Raw genomic sequence first — 20,097 nt, 5'->3', positions numbered from 1 at the left:
GTCCATGACACCAGTGAAATCTACTCCCCAGCTCACTGCCCAATATCCATGTCACCATAGATATCTACTCCCCAGTGCCCAGAGCTCACTGCAAAGTATCCATGTCACCACTGATTTCTAATCCCCAGCACCCGGAGCTCACTGCCCGCCGTCCATGTCACCACTGGTATCTACTCCCCAGCACATAAAGCTCACTGCCCTGTGTCCATGTCACCACTGATATCTACTTTCCAGCACCTGAAGCTCACTGCCCAGTGTCCATGTCACCACTGATATCTACTCTTCAGAACCTGGAGCTCACTTCCCAGTATCCATGTCACCACTGACATATACTCTCCAGTGCACAAAGCTCACTGCCCAGTGTCCATGTCACTACTGATATCTACTCCCTAGCACATAAAGCTCACTGCCCAGTCTCCATGTAATGACTGATATCTACTCTCCAGCACCTGGAGCTCACTGCCCAGTATCCATTCACCACTGATGTATACTCTCCAGTTCACAAAGCTCACTGCCCAGTATTCATGTAACCACTGATACCTACTCCCTAGCACACAAAGCCAGTCACCATATCACTCATGAAATCTGCTCTTCATTTTTTTTCCACCACTGATATTTACTCCCCACCACCTGGAGCTCACTGCCCACTATCCATGTCACCACTGATATATACTCCCCAATTCACAAAGCTCACTGCCCAGTGTTCATATAACCACTAACATCTACTCCCCAGCACCCGGAGCTCACTGCCTAGTTTCCATGTCACTACTGATATTTACTCCCCAGCAAATAAAGCTGAATGCCCAGTATCCATGTCACCAATGATATCTACTCCTCAGCATCTGGGACTCACTGCCAGTATCCATGTCACCACTGATATATCCTCCCCAGTTCACAAAGCTCACTGCCCAGTGTCCATGTAACTACTGATACCTACTCCCTAGCACACAAAGCCAGTCACCATATCACTCTTAAAATCTGCTCTCCATTTTTTTTCCACCACTGATATCTACTCCCCAGCACCTGGAGCTCACTGCCCAGTATTCATGTCACAACTGATATATACTCCCCAGTGCACAAAGCTCACTGCCCAGTGTCCATGTAACCACTGATATCTACTCTCCAGAACCTGGAGCTCACTGCCCAGTGTCCATGTAACAACTGATATCTACTCTCCAGCACCTGGAGCTCACTGCCCAGTGTCCATGTAACAACTGATATCTACTCTCCAGCACCCGGAGCTCACTGCCCAGTGTCCATGTAACAACTGATATCTACTCTCCAGCACCTGGAGCTCACTGCCCAGTGTCCATGTAACAACTGATATCTACTCTCCAGCACCTGGAGCTCACTGCCCAGTGTCCATGTAACAACTGATATCTACTCTCCAGCACCTGGAGCTCACTGCCCAGTGTCCATGTAACAACTGATATCTACTCTCCAGCACCCGGAGCTCACTGCCCAGTGTCCATGTAACAACTGATATCTACTCTCCAGCACCTGGAGCTCACTGCCCAGTGTCCATGTAACAACTGATATCTACTCTCCAGCACCTGGAGCTCACTGCCCAGTATCCATGGCACAACTGATGTATACTCTCCAGTTCACAAAGCTCACTGCCCAGTGTCCATGTAACAAATGATACCTAGTTCCTATCACACAAAGCCAGTCACCATATCACTCATGAAATCTGCTCTTCATTTTTTTTTTCTATACCACTGATCTTTACTCCCCAGCACCTGGAGCTCACTGCCCACTATCCATGTCACCACTGATATATACTCCCCAATTCACAAAGCTCACTGCCCAGTGTCCATGCAACCACTAATATATACTCCCCAGCACCCAGAGCTCACTGCCTAGTTTCCATGTCAACATTGATATTTCCCCAGCATATAAAGCTCAATGCCCAGTGTCCATGTCACCAATGATATATACTCCTCAGCATCTGGGGCTCACTGCCAGTATCCATGTCACCACTGATATATCCTCCCCAGTTCACAAAGCTCACTGCCCAGTATCCATGTAACTACTGATACCTACTCCCTATCATACAAAGCCAGTCACCATATCACTCTTGAAATCTGCTCTTCATTTTTTAATGCCCCCCCTCCCCTTTCCACAGAAGATGCTCCATCCAATACACAGAGTATGTGCTTTAAGTAATGTATGTACATTAAATCTTCAATGACCAGTCTCCTATGTTTGTGTATTAACCCTTCAATGACCACACACATATTTTGACCCTTCTAAACTGAGAAAGATGCACTTTTGCAGTATATCCCTCTCAGTGTCTTTTTCCGTATGATAGCTACCCGATTCATTGTTCACCAAAGAACAATTTTTTAATGCAACTAATATTACTAGAACCTTAATAATGCCTCGATGTCAGGCTACTGTAAACCCCTGAAGAGCAATACTCAGAACAGGAGAGGAAAGGCCATCACTGTGGAGTGTACCTGTGCTGATGCACTATGCTGCTAGAGGTTCAGGATCTGCGATGTCTTATAGGGGAGCCGGGATCTTCAGATTGCTGAACAGTGAGCACTAAAATACCTTACACCACCAGCCCCATTTCTCCATATCTCACATTATAATAAAAAAAGCTGTGTTTTTACTGTCCCCCAACCACTCTCCTTTAGGCTGGCCACACGTTATACAATTTACTTGTACAATTTTCCTTTTAGATTTACAAAAAATATATAATATGAGGTCAAACCTAAACATTTTCAATTTGTATGGAATCAGGAAGGCCCTTGGACTACATTGTTGAAAATAAATCAAATAGAAATTGAACAAGAAATTGTATAATGTGTAGAACCTTAAAAAGCTGCAAAGGCAGCAGCTGGAGATGAACACAAATTACCCATTTAATACACATGGCTGGGGTAAGGTGGTGTGGGTTTTTAGGGGTTAACACAGGCAGTGACGTAGCATCTCTTCATTGCCTGTCAAAAACACTCTGAAAAGTGAACCACCACAACTTGCTTTTCAGAGGGTACCGCTAGTGTAAACAAGCCCTTACTCTCTGTGGGAAAGCAGTAGTCTCTTGTAAGAGGTCCGACATACCCTCTGCTGAGTAAAACCTATAGCTCATCAATCAGCTCATGCTCCCTTCTGATTGGAGAGCTCTGGCTGGTACTCAGCAGGAGGCGGGTCAGATCTCAGCAAAGAGATCAGCGCTTTCTCACGGAGAGCAAGGGGCGCAGTCTATAGCAAGTGGGTAGGGGACAGGCCTGTCTTCTCTGGCTGTGGTGCTTTTTAAAGAAAACCAGCTTCAAGAATTTTCACACTTATTATTTTTATGCACCTGGAATGTATTTGGCTGATATACAGTTGTGCTCAAAAGTTTGCATACCCTGGCAGAAATTGTCAAATGTTGGCATTGATATTGAAAATATGACTGATCATGCCACAAAATGCTCTTTTATTGAAGGATGATGATCATATGAAGTCATTTATTATCACATAGTTGTTTGGCTCCTTTTTAAATCATAATGATAACAGAAATCACCCAAATGGCCCGGATCAGAAGTCCCTGCCCCCGGATCAAAAGTTTCCCTCCCTTGGAATGTTTGGCCTTGGTACAGACACACAAGGTGACACACACGGGTTAAAATGCCAGTTAGAGGTTAATGTTCCACATCTGTGGCTTTTTAAATTGCAATTAGTGTCAGTGTATAAATAGTCAATGAGTTTGTTAGCTCTTACGTGGAAGCACTGACTAGGCTAGATACTGAGCCATGGGGATCAGAAAAGAACTGTCAAAAGTCTTGCGTAACAAGGTAATGGAACTTTATAAAGATGGAAAAGGACATATAAAGATGTCCAAAGCCTTGAATATGTCAATCAGTATTGTTAAATCACCTATTAAGAAGTGGAAAGTTTGGGCATCTCTTGATACCAAGCCAAGGTCAGGTAGACCAAGAAAGATTGCAGCCACAACTGCCAGAAGAATTGTTCAAGATACAAAGGGAAACCCACAGGTAACCACAAGAAAAATACAGTATTATAAATATAAAGTAATATAAAGTATGGTATATGGAAGTTCCTCCAGGACCGAACAAAGGTTGTGCAGCTCTAATACAAAGCTGGGGAAGCTTATATAAACTGTAGTAAAGAACAAAAAACAGAGCGCACCAACCTTGCGCATTACCTCAGTAAGCAAATTGTAGATTTATTGATATAGGAAATATCAGGAGCGGTCTGACCATTTGGAAACTCGGGCACTGCCCGAGGGCCTGGGGTCAGTAGGGGGCCCCATGAGATGCCCCTGGTACCTTTTTCATAGGCTTTTTTGAGTTTGGGCAAGGACACAGGGGCCCCTTGATCCCCTATTGCCCGGGGGCCCCTTGAGTTGTCAGTCCGCCCCTGGGAAATATACTCACAAGAGTAGCAATACAACAGGCATATAAAATCCCAGAAACGAGTCCCTGGATTAGGAGACACGTGCGAATCCCATCAGGAGAGGAGACTCTCAGGATGAAGCTGATGGGTTTCGAAGGGGGGGGGGGGTCCCTTCTTCATCAGAGCTAACCAGACTGGGAAGGCTCACATATAGATGTGGACTATTTATTGAGGAGGGCTCTCTCAGACTGGTTAGCTCTGATGAAGAAGGGACTCCCCCCTTTGAAACGCATCAGCTTCATCCTGAGAGTCTCCCCTCCTGGTGGGATTCGAACGTGTCTCCTAATCCAGGGACTCGTTTCTGGGATTCTATATGAATGTTGTATTGCTACTATTGTGAGTATATTTCCTATATCAATAAATCTACAAATTGCTTACTGAGATAATGCGCAAGGTTGGTGTACTCTGTTTTTTGTTCTTCACTACACTGTGTTGTCCCTTCAGAGCATGTGACGCAGCCAAGAGCTCCCCTGCGCATGCGTGGGAGTGACTTCATCGCGGCACTGAGCATTCATACTGCCAGAGCCTGCAAACCTGGAAGGAAGACCAGGTGAAGGTGGCGGAGCCGAGGAGCCATGACAGCACAGCACTGGAGGGCTCCGTGTACAGGTAAGTCTGTCATAATGTACTAGTATGTGGTGCATACTAGTACATTATGACCTAAACCTACAGGGGGCCCATTGTTTTGTCTTCTCTCCAATGGTTTACTACCGCTTTAACTGCAGAAGAAACAAATGAGGTCATGCCATGCCAGACAGGACTGTGCCACGTGGTAGAGCTGTGTTCTAGCTGAAGCTGATCTTTGAGACCCGGCAGACAAATGTACAGCAATCTCAGTGCACAAATGTTTTCATGATTTTTGTCATTGAATACAGAATGTTGATGAGATTTATGGTTTATTGCTTAAAGAGGCACTGAAATCCTTGTTACATTGTAAAACACTTTATTAAACAGGATATTGCCTGACATTTCACACAGATCATTGTAAACTTCTCAGACACAGCGCACAACAATCATTCCAAAATCGAATTCTAAACAGAAGACAAATACAATGGAGAAGGGCAAGTAAAACAAAAATGAAGCGCAAATACAAAATATGTGCAAATTTACAGGTACACACTGACCGGTAGTGCAAAACATTTGCAAAGTTTGTGACTTTTTCAGAACTATATAAGAAAACAGAAGCCTTTGCTTAGAATTATGAAGGGCGGGTAACTGCGAGCAACAGAATCTTTCATTGGCATGACTAGGACTAGGCACAATGATGATCTTAAATTGGGCAGCACAGTAGCTAAATGGGTAGCACTTCCACCTGGTAGTACTAGGGTCATAGGTTCAATTCCCAACCACAGCACCACCTGCCTGGAGTTTGCATGTTCTCCCTGTGCCTGCCTGGGTTTCCTTGAGGTTCTCTGGTTTCCTCCCACACTCCAAAGACATTAGATCCTGCCTAAATTGGCCCTAGTATGTGTATGTATGAATGTGCATTAGGGACCTTAGATTGTACACCCCTTGAGGGTTAGGGATCTATGCAAATGTACAATATATATGTAGAGCACTGTGTAAATTGATGGCACTATATAAGTACCTGAAATAAATTAGCTGCTCTGGATAATTGCATACACTTTTTGAAGTGAAGTAGTGGCTAAAGTTATGAAGGGGTTACTGAAACACTATACCATGGGCAGTTATGCCGTTTTGTCCCGTAATTATCAAAAATTTTAATCGCACATCCAAATAGTTTCTACATTTCTAGTAGGTGTCAGGAACATACTTCTATTAGATCTGTCAGAGGCAGGGCAGAGGATGGGGTGGACTGGAGAGGGGGCTGCCCTGGGCGCAATGGTTTACTGTAGGGATGGGGGTGCCTTCCTACTTTTGCAAGGCTGACAGGAATAGTGCAAGTGGCAATGATTTTGAAAAGTGAGTGACTGCTGGGTGTAGGGTCCCCAAAGCTTGCACATCAGGAACAGGATGGGGCCACAATTTGGCATCTTTACTCGGGTGTTGGATGAACTTGTCCGGGCAATGGTCAGAGGGGCAGTCCAATGGTAAACTGAAGGACCTCGGCATGGAAGTCTGGTGACACTGCTGCCGATTGAGAGGCATTGGCCAAGTTTTGTCAGCCTGTCACAGGAAATACTGTTACTATCAGGATTTACAGGAACTTTGGAACAGATTCCGCCCCCCCCCCCCCCAAAAAAAAAATCTAAAAAAAACAGTAGGCACAATGCCATTTTGGTTTGTATACACTTAGCACCTGACTCAGACTTCAGTATTGATTGGATTATGTAGTATAAAGAGGATGTTTTCTCAGACTTTCACACCTCCCTTCATGTTCTTGGACAATCAGAATCTACCTTGACAGATTTCTTGCATTTATGATGATTAAATTAGTGAGTTAGTTACCTGTGTGGCTATAGTTGGTCTGATATGTCACCGATACTCAATAAAACTGAGCCACGAGTGGTAATATGTCTTCAAAATTAAGCTGGCCAGAGATGGGTAGAATTTTGAATAAAAATTCTTAGGAAAAGAAGGTTCTTTGAAGGTTCACTAGCAGGTCAAATCAAAGTTTGTTTTCCACTGCAGTGATGAGAAAATTCAAAGGAGCAGGATGGAAGTTTTTTCTCAAACTAACGAATTTCTAACAGTGTATGTGGTTTTCGTTTGCTAAAGTCCATTCATTCCAAAATCAAATGTTGAAAGCAAATACAACCTTTAGAACAACAAACTAATGTTCTGTGAATTTTCATATGAATTTTCCTAACTTTTCCTAAGAATTTTTGTTCGAGATTCTATCCACCTATGGTCACCTTTACAAAACATATCCAGTTGGAGTTCATAGCTTCCTCCATCATCATCAGACACAAAGTACAGAAATCCACAACCACAGTAATTATCTGACTGCTGAAAACTGAAATCTGATTTGTACTATTGTGCTCTGTACTGCTATATTGCACCTGTCGGTCTTGAAGGATATTTCCAATTTTGGATACTGTCAGCAAGAAAAGGTCATTTGGACATGCAGCAAACCACTAGCTGCTAAAATAACATGTTTTGATCACGTGCCCGAGACTAAGTGTAGCTCTGTCTATTTTTTTTTTGTTTTGCATGCTTTCCTTTTATGTTCTTCCACACCCTTTGGCTGCTCATTGGACTGGTGGACAATAGTAACACAAGGATGATGCCCAGGGGCAGACTGAAAACTCATGGGGCCCCCGGGCAATAGGGGATCATGGGGCCCCTGTGTCCTTGCCCAAACTCAAAAAAGCCTATTAAAAAGGTACTCATGGGGCCCCCTACTGACCCCGGGCACTCGGGCAGTGCCCGAGTTTCCAAATGGTCAGTCCGCCCTGATGATGCCCTTTCATGACAAGGTAACACAAGAGTGATGTCCCTCCATGACAATGGTAACACAAGGATAAAGCTCCTCCATGACAATGGTAACACAAGGATGATGCCCTCCATGACCATGGTAACACAAGAGTGATGTCCCTCCATGACAATGATAACACAAGAGTGATGTCCCTCCATGACAATGGTAACACAAGGATAAAGCTCCTCCATGATAATGGTAACACAAGAGTGATGTCCATCCATGACAATGGTAACACAAGGATAAAGCTCCTCCATGACCATGGTAACACAAGGATGATGCCCTCCATGACCATGGTAACACAAGGATGATGCCCTCCATGACCATGGTAACACAAGGATGATGCCCTCCATGACCATGGTAACACAAGGATGATGCCCTCCATGACAATGGTAACACAAGAGTGATGTCCCTCCATGACAATGGTAACACAAGGATAAAGCTCCTCCATGACTATGGTAACACAAGGATGATGCCCTCCATGACCATGGTAACACAAGAGTGATGTCCCTCCATGACAATGGTAACACAAGGATAAAGCTCCTCCATGACCATGGTAACACAAGGATGATGCCCTCCATGACAAGGTAACACAAGAGTGATGTCCCTCCATGACAATGGTAACACAAGATTGATGTCCCTCCATGACAATGGTAACACAAGGATGATGCCCTCCATGACAATGCTAACACAAAGGCCAAGGCTGTTCTTAAGGGGGTACCACCAATCCTCCTGTACAGGGCCAGGCCAGCAGGGGGGCCCAGGTAGCTATGGCTCTTTCTGCAGCAGCTGAAAGCTGACTTCTTCTCCTCTCCCTCCCACTGGCTTTCAGCTGCTGCAGAGAGAGCCATACAAGGGACTGGTTCCAGTAATTGCCCCGCCCCCTGCCACACCCATCCTCCTCCTTGCGCACCATATGTTTCCCCCTGCTGCCCAGGTCCCCCTTTGTGCCCCCACTTCCAAAGTGCTTCCCTCCTCTCCTTTCCACCAGCAGCAGCAAGCATACAATAGGATCCTATAGGATGGGGAGTGGGGGAATGTCACATTTACCAGCCCTTTCCTTTACAGATTGAACACAATGAGTGATCGGTACCGATCACTCACTGTGTACATTCATAACTGAAGCATAGTAAACGGTTTATTTGTGTGTGAGTGTGGGGGGGGGGGGGGCGGCTGTCAGGTTGGCTGTATGGGACCTCGTGGTTCCTAACAGCAGCCCTGACAAGGGTGATGCCCCTCAATGACAATAGTAACACAAAGATGATGTCCCTCCATGAAAATGGTAACACAAGTGTGGTGCGTCTCCATGAGCTCTCTCCACCCTGTAAGCCTAGCTAATCGACTCCATTACATTAAACCATGCATCCCTACTATTTTAAAAAAACTACCAATATTATAACCTTGGGCAACTTTCTAAGCAATAACTTCTTATCTATTACATGAGTCTGACATCACAAAAACTAAGCATTGCAATTAAACATAATGCAAGATAACAACGGTAACATGCTCTTTGACATGAAATAAAAATACAAACATCCTATGATTTCGTTAGGATTACATAATCATACTAATATACAAAATAAAAGGCTTTTGCTGCAATTCAATAAATGAATGTGGGTATTATTATTTTTACACTCTGCTTTACTATTACTATTATTATTATTTTTTTATTTTTTGCTCAAATCTCCCTAAAGTGAGTCAACCCAAAGCTAATTTATTGTTTGATAAGGTGTCAAGAAGAAGCACCTGCTGTTTTATGTTACTAGCTGGTGACTCCGGTGGGAAGGTTCTGCAGAACATATATTACCAAAAGAAATAACATTATTAATAATAATAATAATAATAATAATAATAAATGTTAACAGTGAGAACACATTTCTTGTGCTGGCCTTAACAGGTGGGTGACACTAGGGACACAAGCAAGATGATTTCACGACATTAGCCTCCAAGACAAATAAGATAAGTAGGTGGATAAGTGAGTTAAAGCGGTTGTAAACCCCAGACATGAAATATGAACAAAGCATTTGGAGCCTGTAAAGCATTGCACCTACAATCAGCAGATCACTGGTGCTATGCAGGTCTCCTGCAGACTGTCAGTTTACTGCTTCCCGACCGCCGTATAGCAGATATACTGCTACAGGGTGGCATGGGTGCGCAGAATCATGTATATATACGTGATTTTGCAGTTCCAGGAAGGGGGGCGCGCTGCCATTTGCGGCTGTCAATCACCGGGTCCCGGCCGGTGATTACTCGCCGGCGCCCGGTGATTGGCGAGCATCTCCAATGGTGAGGAGAACTGTATGTAAACAAAACAGTTTTCCTCATTGTCAACTCGTGCACACAAGTGTGATTACAGTGAATAACACACACACAGAGCTTACAGTGAAACAGCACACAGTTAACCCTTTGATAGCCCTCATGTTAAGTCCTTCCTGCCCAGTGCCATTAGTACAGCGTCAGTGCTTTTTTTTTAGCACTGATCACTGTATTGGTGTCACTGGGGATGTCAGTGACACTAAGTCAGTTCCCCCCAGTGTCAGAATGTCTGCGGCAGTCTCGCTATAAGTCGCTGATCGCCGCCATTACTAGTAAAAATAAAAAAGTCCCAGTATAGATAGCGCCATTTGTAAACACTATAACTTTCACATAAACCAATTAATTTACACGTATTGGGATTTTTTGTTTAGCAAAGACAAGGAGCAGAATACATTTTGCGCTAAATTTATGATGAAATTTGATTTTTTAAATTTTTTTATTGGACACGTTTAATAGCAAAAAGTCACAAATATTGTTTTTCTCAAAACTGTCGGTCCTTTTTTTTTTATAGCGCAAAAAATAAAAAACGCACAGGCGATCAAATATCACCGAAAGAAAGCATAATTCATGGGAAAAAAGGACGTAAATTTAATTTAGGTGCAGCATTGCATGACCGCGCAATTGTCAGTTAAAGTAACGCAGCGCCGTAACGCAAAAAAATGGCCTGGTCAGGAAGGGGGGTAAATCCTCAAGAAGGCAAGTGGTTAATCTGTGTTCTTGTACCTAGTAGGAGCAGACAGTTTAACACTCACAGGAAGACTCTATGAACTACCACAATGCTCCACAGGCAGTGTAGTAGTTCACTGCAACTACAAGCTGACATCCGCAAAGTATGCTGGTACCTACAGTTCATTAATTCACTCTGTGAATGAATGACGCGGCCGTGTGGGTGGAGCCACGCACAGCCGCGCTGATATAAAAAACTGACAGATGGTACGGGGTTCTTCTCCCCATAATGCTGTCACAAGGGTAGGGATCAAGCAATGGTTGCATCCTTGGGAACATGTTACAACACTTTGCACATTTTTCACGTCATTGTAACTATTCTCTAAACTTCTAGTAACTCTATGGCAGGATATGGTCCTATTACAGCACTAGTAGAACCATTCTTTACAAATAGATTATATTCTAATCTCAATGAGCATCACCCAGTTTGGACAAAGACTTGAAGTTATTCTATGCATTCACCCACATTTTTAATGGCATGTATTCAAGACTGTAATGTAAGTTTTATTGGATATGGGCGTACGTCTGTACTTTGCCTGTGTTCCATAGTTATGAAATCAAAACAGTTCTGTATTTTTATTTTGAATCATTAACTTCTAGTGTACTGAAAAATGGAGTTGAACTTTAAAGTAGAAGTGTAAATACATTTTGAAACAAGCCCCCATTGATCTCTGTAGCTGCAGCCACTGTGGAATAATTCGTCCTCAAAGGTTGACCCTGAAACTTCACCGTTCTACTTTTACTTTCTCTCTGTAGCTCAGCTCTCTCTTCCCAGCAGTTATTTTGGCATCCTGCCAACCTTCTAAGTGCCCGGTCACACTGGTGCAATTTGCGAATTGAAATCACATCTAATGAATGTGAATGGAGAAGAAAAGACACCGCTCTCACCTCCTGTACAGTCCAATGTGTAGAGGATGGCCTCAGCCGTCATGCTGGCCACACCCTCTGATACATTTCATCCCGCCCACCAGGGGCTTGTGATAAAGCCCCCGGAGGGCGGGATGAAATGCATCAGTGGGCGTGGCTGGCGTGATGACTGAGGCCATCCTCTACACGCAGGACCGTACAGAAGGTGAAAGCGGTTTCTTCTCTCTCCATGTAAGTGACTGGACTGACACTGGGGCACTGCTCCCCTATATCTGCCGATTTCTTTGACATTCAGCTTCCGAGCGGCACTACTACATCTCATGCTTCAGTAATGAATGTGAATGTCAACATCTTAACGTGCGATTCGCTTCAGCGCGATTTCTAAAGTAGTTCTTGCATTACTTTTTCTGCAGTTTATTGCAATTCACATACATAGAATATAATGCAAATCACAAGAAATCATTAAAAATCTTCACAAGTCACAATAAAGTCTTCAGAAAGCATACCTGAAATGGTACGCAAATCGCACGATTTTAAATCATAGCAGTGTGACTGGCAGCCTTTCTTAGCTGTGGTTCTGTGGAATCCTGGGGTCCCTTCTGAGGTTGCTAGAGGTCCCTTGAACAGTGAGATCCTACTCTGACCACCAATGGAAGGGGACACCTCTAAACTGACCAATAATGTTACTTCTCTCCTGTCTGCATATTATTATCAATTTAATTTCACAAAACATTGTGTTGTACAGAGCAGGAAGGTGCAAAATATAAACTGCCCCGGGTATCAACTATGCCACATTACTTAGTCTTATATTTAAAGAGTAACTCCACTTTTGTTGAGAAAAAAAATTCCCCCCTCCGGGCAATCCATGTACGTTGCAGGGATTTTAACAAATTTTCTTATAGATTCCTGCCTTTTGTCATTTTGAAAAAATATCTGTTTGTTTCTCTGTGTCGATGGGGCTCTAATGAGGAAAGTGGCAGGGTCTGCATCCCTTTAGATGTGATTTTCCTTTGGAAATACCTCACCAAAAAAAATGACATTTTTGTTGCAGGGGATGCCCAAAATGTTACTTGTAATGCAGACTTCAGGGAAAATCAGTGAGCCAATCATACAAGCAGGAAATGATAAATCTGGGGGGCTTTCTGTACAATATATGTGTACAGAACTCCTCCAGGTTGCCATACTGCATTTTACAGAAAATTACAGCTCTGCAGATTTGTGTAGCAATTATACAGAATATGCTATATTCATTTTTTTCATTTGCTACTTTTTCCCGTGAAAGTGGAGTTACCCATTAAAGCATTTTACAATTTTAGTGATCAGGCTAATGTACTGTGAACGGTAGGTACATTCTTTTTTCCAGAGGTTCCCTGAGACTAGAAAAAAAAAAAATTAAAGGATACAAAAAAAGATTGAGAATGTCTCTGCATATGTAATCAGAGGGAAGGTGCACAGGAAGTGGGGAGGACAGAGTGCTGAGCCCTGATCTGAACAGCTTCATTGCTTCTTTTCTAAAGTTTGAGGATGAACTGCTCCAAGGTAGCTGACACTACAGAGGTCAGTGAGGGCATGTTTTAAAGCTTTTTTTTTTTACTGCTTGTTAAGAAATTGCAAATAGTTGAATGTCCATAGCCTGGCCACAATTCTACTTTAATGAAAACTGAACAGTTGGGTAACACGGTTTGAAAATTATTAACTTGCTAAGGGTCCAGTTACACCAGTGCTTTGCAGTATGGCGTGAGTTACCACAACACAGGTTATGTACATTGCAGTGCCATTCATTGGGGTTGATTTACTAACACTGATGCACTCAGAATCCGGAGTAGCTGTTCATGGTAGCCAATCAGCTTCTAACATCAGCTTTTTCAATTAGGCTTTGTTAAAAGCTGGAAGCTGATTGGTTTCTATGCAGAGCTGCACCAGATTTTGCATCTCCAGTTTTAGTAAATAACCCCCATTGTGTAGCAACCCAACTCATCTTGTCAATGTTGGAGCACACCACAAAACATGGTAATACAATACTGTACATTGCAAAATGTTGCCAAAATTATGGTCCGCCCTATCAAATGCATGGGCTGCCTTATCTCAATCCATGTGCAACATGAGGCACATTGCCCCATGTGTGTTAAAAAAACATCACAGTAAGCCACTCTAGTGTGAATGGCTCTCAGCGACTGTATAATGTGGATCCAACCACACTTCCTACATGGCTAACGTGAATGGCAAATCACTAATTATTCTCAACAGTGCATGCCATAGAATGGCAGAAAATACATTATGGTCTCCCTTTAATGGACTAGGTGGGCACATAGGCAAAGTACAGCAGATCTGGTTCCATCAAAGCTAAGAGTGGTCATTGGGAAGTTTGTTAAAGCAGAGTTCCACCCAAAAGGGGAAGTTCCGCTTTAAAGACTGGTCCTCTGCTGCCCATTAAGGATTGACACCTTTGGGGGGCGAGTACACAAAATTGACAGGTACTCGCTCCCACTTCCGCTGCGATCTCCTAGGTGATCGGAAGCAGAAATTGTCCTCCTACCCTCCGTCCCCGTAGTCTTCTGGGACACATGACAGGTCCCAGAAGACTATGGAGCCATTCACAAAGTGCAGCGCTTCTCGCGCATGCGCAGTGGGCACCCGGCTGTGAAGCTGCAAGCTGTCACAGCCAGGTGCCCACACTGAAGATGCCAGCGCGTAGAACACCAGACGGCTGGTGAAACAGGCTGCGGGGGACACACCGTGGGATCATGGGACAGGTAAGTGGCTGTTTTTTAAAAGTCAGCAGCTACAGTTTTTGTAGCTGCTGACTTTTATTTTTGCATATTCTGAGTAGAACTCAGCTATAGACTGCCAGGATCATCAATACCATGGGTCGTATTCCATCCATTTAGCTGCTGTGTCAGTCAGTCCAAAAGGTGCCATTGACTCTGCCCAGAAATCAACACAAATCCTTCCCAAAATCCATCTATGACAATGTTTTATTAGACGTCCCTTAAAATGAAACATGGAGGCTGCCATTGCTAATCCCATCTTCTAAAAATTCGTGTTGCCTGGCTGTGATGCTGATCTAATGGCTTCAGTAATTTTTGAGCCACTGCCAAGGTAATCTGCATACAGATCAAGAGTTGAGATCTGACCCCATCTTTTTTTTCACATCAATAGCTCAGAGGGAGTTAAAGTTGCAAGATCAGAGTGGCATCGAGGCAACTAGCATGGATAGAAATGGCAGCCTCCATTTTCCTTAAAGTGGTTGTAAACCTCAGACATGAAATATGAACAAATCATATCCATCTATAGTGTGTACTTGTCTCAATCCAGAGCACTAAGTGTAATTTCTGTCGGCTGCCTTGTTCCTCTGCTATTAGCATGACTCACTTCTGACAAGTTTTCCAGACACCAAGAGAAAAATGGTGACAGGGGAGGTACCTCCAGCAGATTGACACCCCAGCTCTGTTCCTGTGAGCTGTGTGGAGGGGGTGTGTATCTCCCCTCCAATCAGCTCTCAGAGCTCTCCTTACTGAGCTCTGCAGTGTGTAATTTCATCTCTCCGCCTCTTTTTTCTGAACTCTGAGACAATCTTCATAAATTTAGCACTTTGAACAGATGTAGAGAAGAGAAGACTGCAGATAGACAGGTACAATTTACGTAGGAGGATTTACTTCATCGATCACCTGAGGCCAGTCACTTCACTGGGTATATGTAAGGGTTTTCAACCGCTTTAAAGTCTAGACATCAGGGCTATCCTACCAATTCAGGTTCAGATAGAAGTCATATTTATCACATAGGCCCAAAGCGGCATTGTCCAAGGAGCAGCAAACTTACAATGTCTCTTTACATTTGTTCTCAGTGGATAACATTGATAACAGGATAGCAGGCAGTACTACGTCCATGCAGCTACTGGGAAACTGATTGCTATGGGTCCTTTCCTGATTTACCCTCATGGCTGCCAGTGGGGTCCTGTGGGTACATCAGTCATATGATACAGGACAGTTCCTTTGGATAGCAGAGCCCAGCAAATCGCTATGTTTTATTCTTCGGCTTTATGCAGCTGCGACTTTTACGAGAGGTGGTCGGGACTGGCTGGGCTTTCTCCTTGGTGGGAGCTGTTTTTTTTTGTTTGGGGTTAACAGGCCTCAGGGGCTGCAGGCTCAAGATTTCACAATACTTGTTACACTGGTGCAGGGCCTTGAACTGATCGATGAAGGACAAAGAGCAGTTTCCTTTAAATCCCTTGTAACTGAAATAGAGAATGCAGAGAGAAAAAGATTTTAAGTGTAAAGGGGTTACAAAAGAAACAGTCCAAAGCACATACTCGTTCCTGATAAAATCAAATATCTGATAGCACCTCCACTATGATAAAGGTATTTCTTGGAAAAAATACAAGCAATCGTCATGTATGTTTAGTGGCTAGAGCCCTTCTGCACAACGTCTGCTTTCAATTACAAAGCCAAATGATGGTGTCACCCTCCTACAGTGTAAAGGGGACCTGTAGCCAGAGCTGAAAGAATTCCAGATATGGATATTTGTACATACTGTATGTAGCACCGTACTAGTGTAGGATTCTAGGCAAATTTCATTACTGACTCAGGGTCGAATCTAGCCTCTCTGATTTGGGGGTGCAGTAAAAAAATGTAAGGGGGGCACAATGACAACACTGTGAGTGAGTCACTGAAAGTCTGTCACACAGTGTCACAACCTGGGAAACACTAGTATATATTAGGTTGTCATTAGATTAGGGTGATTAAACAGAGCATGTGCCCCCTTATATCAGATGTCCCTATCAGAGTCCCCCTTTACATCATGAGTCCTCATCAGAATTCGCTTTACATCAGTGTCCCATCAGAGTACCCCCTTACATCAATGTCCCCATCAGAGTGACCCCTTCCATCAGTGTCCCATCAGAGTGCCCCCTTACATCAATGTCCCCATCAGAGTGCCCCCTTACATCAATGTCCCCATCAGTGTGCCCCCTTACATCAAGGTCCCAATCAGTGAGCCCCCTTACATCAGATGTCCTGATAAGAGTGCCCCCTTACATCATGTCTCCCAATCAGAGTGCCCCTTATATCAGGTCTCCCAATCAGAGTGCCCCCTTATATCAGGTCTCCCAATCAGAGTGCCCCCTTACATCAGCTTCCCTCTTGGGACTGGCCAGGGTGCACTTCACTCTCTGAAACAGTCGCCGTCGGCACCTCTCCTCCTAATCTTCTGACTACATTGAACTGAGTTATCTCTCTAATGGTGCTGTCTCACCGGGGTGCTGTAACTTTGGCATTCTGTTTAACGGCCTCCCGCCCGCCATACAAGGTAATAACAGGTGCAAGACGGTTCTCTCGCCCTGGGAGGACGTCATATGACGTCCTCCCACTCTAACCGCGCGTGCACATCCCCGGGCGGATCACCGATCATGGAAAGAGCTGAAGACGTTGGCTCTGTCATGTGATCAGCTATGTCCAATCACAGCTGATCGCGTGTAAATAAGGAAATGCCGGTTATTGGCATTCCTCTCCTCATGAGCTGAGGCATCAGTGCCACATATCAATGCCTACCAGTGCACATCAATGCCACATATCAGTGCCCATCTGAGCTGCCTTTCAATGCCACCTATCAGTGCCAGTCAGTGCCATCTTTCAGTGCTAGTCAGTACCTTCTATCAGTGCTGCCAATCAGTGCCACCTATCAGTGCTAGTCAGTGCCGCCTATCAGTGCCAGTCAGTGCCACCTAACAGTGCCAGTCAGTGCCACCTAACAGTGCCAATCAGTGCCGCCTATCAGTGCCGCCCATCAGTGTCATATATGAGTGCTGCCTTTCAATGCCCATCAGTGATGCCTGTCAATACCCATCAGTGCCACCTACCAGTGCTTCCTCATCAGTGTCCATCACTGCAGCCTCATTAGCAGACATCAGTGAAGGAGAAAAATCACTTAATTACAAAATTTTACAATATAAACTAAGAAAAAAAGTTTTTTTTTTCAAAATTTTCAGTTGGTTTTTGGTTTGTTTAGCAAAAAATAAAAAACCCAGAGGTGATTAACTACCACCAAAAGAAAGCTCTATTTGTCTCAAAAAAATTATAAAACTTTCATATGGGTACAATGTTGCATGACCGCGCAATTGTCATTCAAAGTGAGACAGCACTGAAAGCTGACAATTGGCCTGGGCAGGAAGGGGTATAAGTGTCCGGTAGGCAAGTGGTTAATACAAGTTTCAAGTTTTGCTGCAACTGGACACTGTGTATGTACTACCCGCACCACACTGCACCTCAACTCAGAGTTTTGGATTTAGGTATAAATTAATGCTCCAGCAATCTAAAAATCTGTACCGGTACCGGATGTGCGAATCATAGAATCTAGGGAGTCAGGGAGCGGATTTCTTGTTATTTTGTCACTGCTATAAATGGGGCTTAAATATTTATCTTCATTTTATTGATTTTCCTTTTCTTTCTTCAGTTGTCCTCTTTCAGAGTAGATCTGACCCTAATTGGTTGCATTGGGACAGCTCTGTTTTTATTCCAGATGCTTTATGATGTACATAGCTTGAAAAACTGAATTATCAACTTGAAATAAAAGTAGACGGCTATGCTTTCCTCAATGTTCCCATTTCAAATACATTGGAGAAATACACTGTAAATGTTTAATTTCTGCCTCACATATTTTATAGATAACTTTGTAATACCGAAACCTGGAAATTGTCATTTTAATCACAAACCAAATTTTATTACATGCACATGAAAAATTGACAAGACCTTCACTAATATTATTTGAAAATGATATTACCTTTTATATGATTCTTCTACTCTGAGTACATCTGAATTATGCAAAAATAGGAATTGTGTGCTGACATTCCCTTTCCCCTGCTTTTTGTACCTGTTTTGCATGTCATAATCCTTAAGCCCTGGTTCACACTGAATGTAACCTTGAAGTCGCACGATTTCAAAATTGCATGTCAGTGCAACTTCAAGTGCGTCCTGGGAGACATCTGTGTGACTTCATGCACAGATGTCTATGCAAGTCGCACCTGAAATTGCAAAAAGTAGTGCAGGAACTACTTTCAAAATCAGTGTGATTCTGAAGGAGTTGGAGTCACACCAAACTGAATGGTTCCATACCCAAAATAAACTGTCAAAGCTGAAAAATATATCCAATAAAAAATTAAAAAGTCAAATTTCTTCATAAATTTAGGCCAAAATGTATTCCCCTACACGTCTTTGGTACAAAAAAAATCCCAATAAGTGTATATTCATTGGTTTATGTGAAAGTTATAGAGTCTGCAAACTATGGGATATATACAGTATACTGGAATTGTTATTTATTTATTTTTTGTACTAGTAATGGCAGTGATCAGCGACTTATAGTGGGACTGTGATAGTGTGGTGGGCAATCCGACACTAACTGACTCTGGCTGGGAGGTACACTAACTGACACTGTCATCACTAATACAGTGATCATTGATAATACTATACATTGTCACTGTACTAATGACACTGGCTGGGAAGGAGTTAACATCTCAGGGTAATCAAGGCATTTCATTACCTCTGTGCCTAACAAGTGTTAATATGTGCTGCTTTTTACTAGATATCTGCTTTGCAGGGAGAAGAAACAAACAGATCGTTTCCTCAACACAGGGCTCTAGACTGTGATTGGACACAGCTGATCAGCAGGTCTCACCAATGAATCATTGGCTGCAACCTGTTGACAAAATCTTGCTGTGTCCAATCACAGTGGGAGTCGGCAGTGGTGTATTTAGGTTTTGTGCTGCCCTAGACAACACAAAATTCATCCCCCCCGGAGAGAGCCTGACAGCAACCGATGCCACCCGCCCCAATGGAGAGAGCCTGACATTGACTAACAACACCTATGCCCCCTCCCGGCGAGAGAGAGAGAAAGACACTCACCTTCACAGCTCTGGACATCCCCGGGAATGAGAGTCGAGCAGCCCGCAGCCTCTCTAAGATCCCAACTCATCCCCATGCTGCATGTGTCCCTTCTTCCATCCCTTCCTCCAGGGAGGGCCGTGCTGCCCCCTGAAAAATGCTGCCCTAGGCAAATGCCTTGTTTGCCTTATGGTAAATACGCCCCTGGGAGTTGGTAGAGGCGGTTTGGGGAGGCACACATGTGTGCACTGAACCGGGATAACACTGCTGACCTACTGGTGCCTGTACAAGCTGCCAGCCCACAGGTGGGTGGGTGGATGGATGGTGTTAGGTGGGTGGATAGATGGGAAGGTGGGTGAATGGGAAGGTGGGTGGACAGAGAGGTGGGTAGACAGGGAGGTGGGTAGACGGGGAGGTGGGTGGATGGGGAGGTGGATAGATGGAAAGGTGGGTGGACAGGGAGGTGGGTGAATGGGGAGGTGGGTAGACGGGAAGGTGGGTAGAAGGGGAGGTGGATAGATGGGAAGGTGG

General features: G+C 43.9%; 1 protein-coding gene across 2 annotated transcripts in view; it reads right to left on the bottom strand.

Annotated features, from left to right (window-relative positions):
• Nucleotides 1-20,097, bottom strand: part of ALPK2 (alpha kinase 2) — a 210,381-nt gene that overhangs the window by 18,579 nt on the left and 171,705 nt on the right. Inside the window, exon 11 of one of the 2 annotated variants that reach the window (XM_089683425.1) lies at nucleotides 12,975-15,929. The exons of the other annotated variant lie outside the window; for it this stretch is intronic. Coding sequence (XP_089539551.1) covers nucleotides 15,713-15,929 — 217 coding nt within the window. The 3' untranslated portion in view covers nucleotides 12,975-15,712. Of the gene's footprint in view, nucleotides 1-12,974; nucleotides 15,930-20,097 lie in introns of those variants that run through there. 2 annotated transcript variants of the gene reach the window in all.

Source organism: Staurois parvus, unplaced genomic scaffold, assembly GCF_062004578.1.
Source record: "Staurois parvus isolate SC_StPar_1 unplaced genomic scaffold, SC_StPar_1.0 ptg000310l, whole genome shotgun sequence".
In the NCBI taxonomy this organism is placed as follows: domain Eukaryota; kingdom Metazoa; phylum Chordata; class Amphibia; order Anura; family Ranidae; genus Staurois; species Staurois parvus.
The sequence above is the reverse complement of the archived record's forward strand: the minus strand, read 5'-3'. Positions and strand labels throughout refer to the sequence as shown.